This window comes from Cricetulus griseus, chromosome 2, assembly GCF_003668045.3.
Source record: "Cricetulus griseus strain 17A/GY chromosome 2, alternate assembly CriGri-PICRH-1.0, whole genome shotgun sequence".
Classification (NCBI taxonomy): Eukaryota; Metazoa; Chordata; class Mammalia; order Rodentia; family Cricetidae; genus Cricetulus; species Cricetulus griseus.
Window position 1 is genome coordinate 456,641,873 of NC_048595.1, and position 6,000 is coordinate 456,647,872.

At 45.7% G+C, this 6,000-nt stretch overlaps 1 protein-coding gene across 1 annotated transcript in view; it reads left to right on the plus strand.

Moving 5' to 3' along the window:
• Nucleotides 1–6,000, plus strand: part of Lama1 (laminin subunit alpha 1) — a 105,460-nt gene that overhangs the window by 42,652 nt on the left and 56,808 nt on the right. The window contains exons 17-19 of the mRNA XM_035438860.1: nt 3,013–3,140; nt 4,937–5,023; nt 5,796–6,000. The exon at nt 5,796–6,000 is cut by the window's right edge and continues 7 nt beyond it. Of these exons, the coding sequence (XP_035294751.1) occupies nt 3,013–3,140; nt 4,937–5,023; nt 5,796–6,000 (420 nt within the window). The remainder of the gene's footprint in view (nt 1–3,012; nt 3,141–4,936; nt 5,024–5,795) is intronic.

Genomic DNA, 6,000 nt, shown 5'->3' on the forward strand with positions numbered 1-6,000 from the left:
AGCATCCAGGGGACCATGACACGGATAAGATAGTGGATGCTAGCCTTTTCCATCATGTTGCAATTTTCCTTTTTAGACAAGTAATTTTTAAGGGAAATGTGTGGAAATAAATATAATATAGATGAGAGTTGAAGGAAATCCATAATCTTGCATAAGAGCAAGGTGTAGCTCAGTGGTTGACTTCTTGCCTCAGGCCCTCCTATCTTATCTCTTCCAATAAAAGAAGAAATTTCTCTTTCCAAGAGAAGTGAACGCACTCACCCTCTGGCGTCCAGACCACCAGCTGCATCAGTACCTAGAGTGACCCCACCCCCAAGGAAATGATGAGACACGTGCCCCTGGGGGTTTTCAACAGAGTTGTTAAACAGTTTACCAAAATAGAAAGAAAGTTCAACCTGGCCCCTGGATCAGACTCCATACTCCAGAGTCTTGTGTAGACATAAGAAGACAGTAGGAACTTCAAAGGAGATAAGAGTTTATGCTGGAGCCGAAGCCCAGTGAATGGCGGCCCAGGAATGCGGACCTAGGCTACTCCAAATCCGTACTCTAGTGTGGTAATAGAAGTTTGTATAGTAACAGGAGGAAGTCTTACATTAAGGCCCTTTTCGAATTTGTGGAAACACTGGATAGATGTGTGATAACTCAGTGGGGAATTCGCTCCTACCGTGCCAGCTGCTGTCTGTGGACCCTCTTAAGCCTTTGGTTGATGGAAGCTAGCAGTCTCTTAAGTTGATACATTCCAAGAGGTTTGACCTGTTAGTCACAGAGATGTTAGGTCCGACATAGAAGCTGATAAGGAGTGGCTGTTAAGGGAGCTGAAGATAGCCCGAGATAACCCACAATAGCCTTCTGGGTCTGCAACATTCCAATCTCCCCACAGCCATTAGTTCTTATCAGCTGGCCCTTGAAGAAGTTTCTTCCCCTGAACTTTCATTCATGCACGTTATACACGAGCATAGCCCAGTACTTTCAAAACAAAGTTGCATTTGTTTTGTACAACATGATTAGTTCAAACATGTAGCGTCCTGCCAGGTCTCATTGCATTTTTTCTTTTAAAAATAATGCATTTGGGTTAATGATCAAAGCCATGATCACGGCGGGGGCGGGGGGATGGAAAGTAAAACAAGACTAATAATGCCTCCCCAAATGCCTGAGAACAACATGGGCTTTGCCTGGGAGTTTGTTAAAAATGCAGGCTCAGGTCCCACCTCTGAAGACTAGATCCAAACCTATAGCTCACTCCCGGTCTGTGTCCACATTTGAGGTTAGGTCCTCAGGCCTAGGATAACTCATTTTAGAAAATCTGGTGCAACCCTGATGTTGAGTTGCTATGTGGAGAAGTGTCTGCCTCAGGAATTGTAGGGGTGTGTGTAGAGCAGAAGTGGAAATCCTATTCGTATTGATGCATGAAAAATGACCAAGTCTAGAAAATGAGTGGCTTCAAGGAGACATCGCTGAGATAAGAAGCCCTGCGGGTACTAGCTTGGAGGCCCAGCGCAAGTGAGGTGACAAGAGGCTCGGGTGGCATAAAATACAGGGTGGGTACGTGAGGAAACTGAGTCAAGGGAAAGAGGAATGTGAGGAGGCTTGGGTGGAATAGGCCCAGCAGCTCCTTGAAGCCCAAGCCTGTGCAGATGGCTGGCCCTGCCCTGCACCTGGCCTCTGGCTCACTCACCTGCCCTTCCCTGTCCTGCTCATCTCTCATCCACAGGTGGGAAACTCCATCCATGAAACTCTGTCCCTTGCAAAAAGTTATCCAAACATCATACAAAGTTGACCTGCAAGCTAGATGTATATGGAACATAGATGAATTTTGTGTTAGTGTTGGGTTCAATCCCCAAGATTCCTCTTAATGCATTCTAGCATGGGAAGGCAGTCTGAGCTCTCTGGGTCCTGTGTTTGTGATGAAGGATAATCCACAGGCACCACACTGTAGCCCAAGCAACTGTTGCAGCTTTCCCTAGTTATTCCTGCTGCTTGGCAAACTCTTTCATTTATCTGGAAAAGGATCAACTTTGTCTTCAGTTGCAAACCCGAACAGTTGACTTGTGCCTTAGTATATATGTTTTTTTTTTTTTTCTTTCTTTTTCTACTGCCTGGCTCAGAGTTTGTTGACTTGGTGATAACTTGGGATTTTATGAGCTACTAGACTTAGTGGGTTTGTAGTTTTATCACCTGTTTTTAAAAGTCTTGACTTTGGAAAAAACTCCAATCTTACCCCAAATTCATTTATTCAAGAACAGATGTCATGGCGCCTACAATTTGCCCATTTGCTTTATCCATCTCAATCGGTCTCACCTTGAGGCTAGTGCTCTAGCCAATCAGATCTTTGGTCAAACTGGGGAGTACATTGAATACACTATGGCTGGTTATCCCTAAACCCTTCAGTGTGCATACTGTGAAAACAAGGACGTTAGTGCCGTCATAATCCAGAGTGAGTTAACATGAATACTATGCTTTTATAATCTACCATCCATTTTTTGGTTTTGTCCATTTGCACATAAGCATTTTCCTAACCTTCCACTGAGGTCAGGTATTGAGTTTTTTTTTTTTTATGTCATGACTCTTTAGGACTCTTTAACCTACAGTATTTCCACAGTCCTATTCAAGTCACATCAAAAACAAGCAGACAGAAACACCAGTCTGCAGGTTCCAGAGATGACTCATGGGTTAAGAACCCGTTCTGCTCTTCCAGAGGACTCAGCAGGTGGCTCATAACCTCACCTGTAAATTCAGCCCCAGGGGATCTGATGGCATCTTCTGTTCTCTGTAGACACCTGCACACATGTGTGAACTACCCACACATGAACATACACATATATATGCATAATTAAAAATATAAGACCCGTCGGTCTGGAAGCAGGTAATTCTTCCCTCCATCATGCAGTGTCCACGTGTATTGTCGGGTTCACCTTGTTTTCATTTTAAGTTGAAATTCAGCTTGTTAGTGGATGACTCTGAAAATCCTTTCAGAAAGTCTGGACTGACCTATCTTTCATGCACACGACCTAGGCATGTACACACAACACCACAGGGAATCACTGTGAACAGTGCCTGCCCGGCTTCTATGGGACACCTTTACACGGGACACCAGGGGACTGCCAGCCTTGTGCCTGCCCCCTCTCCATTGACTCCAACAAGTAAGTCTCAGCTTCTGCTAGCTGCTTCTGTCTGGTGTGGTCAGGTTCCTGCTGATGTATGTTCGGATGCTGCCAAGCAAGACTGTGTCATGCGTGTTGCTTGTCATGAGTGATGATTGATTCGGAAGAGAGACTGAGAGGGAGAATGCTCTTCTTACTGAAAATCTGGTGTATTTAATAACATACGGGAAGGGGTGTGACAGCACACACACTTTTCTCCTCTTGTCTAATGTCTGCTGTGTGTCTTTCACAAGAATACATTTGGTGCTCAAGACAATGATGAATAAAACGTTGTTCTCAGATTTGATGAGATTTGATCAGATGATCAAATGGTGAAAATATGAAGCTAAATCTATCCACTGAGTCAACAACTACATAGTACATGCCTGTAGACTGGGTATCCAGCAAGCTCTCCACCCTTGGCTACTGGCCCCAGGCACTCAGTGTGGTCAAGACTGCAGTGGAGGCCAGTGGACCCCATGGTGGGAGGGGTGGGTTGAGGGAGGACTCAGGAGAAGCTCTGGCCTCAGATGTGAAGGAAAGGGACTCAGCAGCCACAGGGAACTGAGTACGCCAAGGTGGGATGCCATAGCAACCCTCTTACCCTGCCTGTGGTCCTGAGGCAGAAAGCAGGTTACCTTAGAAGGTCTTTCCGACAAACCCTTATATTTCAGTGCTGGGGCATGTGAGTCCTGCAGGCCAGAGGTTTGAAATCAGATTTCCCCTCCTCCCCACAGTATTGGTGTCCTTCCTCTACCCATTCATTGCTAATGAATCCCCTCCACAGGGAGTTTTTGCTTCCAACCCTGGTATATTGACTAATACTGTTTAGACTCTGCCACTGCCATGAAATTCTCAAAGCTGGGTACCTTAGAAAGAAAAGACATTTGTGTAGTTCATTCTGGAGGTTCAAGGACATGACACCATCTTCTTCTAAGAGCCTCATAGCGATGGTGTCATGGTGGTGGCATGTGTGAGAGAGAGACAGGTCACATGGCACAGAACGCAATTTGGGATTGAGTTTTGTAACTAGCTCTCTTGAGAACTAACATAGACTCATCATGATGACCTTACTCCTTCCCCAGGGACCTAAACACCACCTCTCAACATTACCAGTGTGAAGCAACTAAGTGTAGGAAACTTTGAGGAACACACTCAAGACGCCCCAAAATGATAGTAAAGATAGTTAATCATTACTCATGATGAAATAGTGAGATATTGTCAGTCTTCATTATTGAGGCCACTCCAGGACCTCAGCAAGCAGGGTGTGTGTGTGTGTGTGTGTGTGTGTGTGTGTGTGTGTGTGTGTGTCCATCTGTCCGTCTCTCTGTCTGTCACCCATCTATGTATCTCTTTTTCTCTTGTCTCTCTGTCAGTATCTCTGTCTGTCTGACCGCTCCCCCATCTGTGTGTGTGTGTGTGTGTGTGTGTGTGTGTGTGTGTGTGTGTGTGTCCAGAGGGACTGTCTTCAAAGCTTGAAAAATCAGTGCTAACAAAGCACAACAAGGGAAGGAACTAATCCAAGTGGGCTTCTTGGAGGAAGCAAGGCTGAGCTAGGCAATGAGTGGTTAGTGCAGACAGGCAGAGTGGGAGCTGTGAGCTGAAGGGCAGAGAGGGAGGAAGCAGAGGATGAAGACTTATGGGCAGAGGAGCCTGGCAGGTAGATTCTGGGCTGAAGGCTGAGAGAACCTGTTAAACATTTGTTAGGACAGAGGTAGCCAAAAATAACCATTTCAAATATTTAGAAATGAGCTGTATCCACTGGAAACCCTCATTCATTTCGAATGTTTTGACAGTTTCAGCCCCACCTGCCATCTCGCTGATGGAGAGAACGTGGTCTGTGACCAGTGTGCCCCAGGTTACTCAGGATCCTGGTGTGAGAGGTACTTCATGGCACTCCAACCGCCAGTTTCACAAAGCAGCATTAGCCATTTCAAAAATTCAGCACCAAGTTTATATTTTCTTCTCAAATATCTACAAATCTTCCATGTTAACTGACACATAGCAGTTGTCAAGTCCCTGTAGATATGGTGTGATAAATAATTCAATATACATATACAATGTGTAGTAGTGGAAACTTAAAATATATAGCTTTAAGTGTGGTCTTGGAATCTTGGTACATTACTGTTATTTCATAAGATCATGGAGAAAAGTAGGATGCTCACTGAGAAAACCCTGAAGTGCATCTGTGTTCACACCAAAGACTATAGGAGAGGGCAGCGGGGTGGGGGTGGGGGTGGGGTGGTCCCTAGTTACAGTCGTCACGAGTCTGAGTATTCACTCGTCCAGACAACAGTGAGGGCATTGGGTGGTTTGATTTAAGAGTCATCCTCTGGCACCCAAAGCCAATCTTGTGTTTTCCCACGTGCAAGCCTTGGTGTCTGCCTGTGGTTCAGAGCTGGGAGACATCGTGAGTGGCCGGGAGTAGGTCAGAGTGTTTGCACATCCTCTGGGTTTATGCCCATTTTGGATCTGCTCCTATCTCACAACAGGTGAGAGAGATTTGTGAATGTCTGGATAGTCACCTCTTTTCCATTGCAAATCTTCAGGGAAAGAGCCAGTCTGATTTATTAGCCACCCAGGGAGTCCCTGGCTAGTGGGGTAATATCTTGAGCCATCTTATTTATCAGATCCTGCTTTCCATCCTGGATACAGATGTGCAGACGGTTACTATGGAAACCCAACAGTGCCAGGGGGAACCTGTGTACCATGCAACTGCAGCGGCAATGTTGACCCCTTGGAGGCTGGCCACTGTGACTCTGTCACAGGGGAGTGTCTCAAGTGCTTGTGGAACACAGATGGTGCCCATTGTGAAAGATGTGCAGATGGCTTCTATGGAGATGCGGTAACTGCGAAAAAT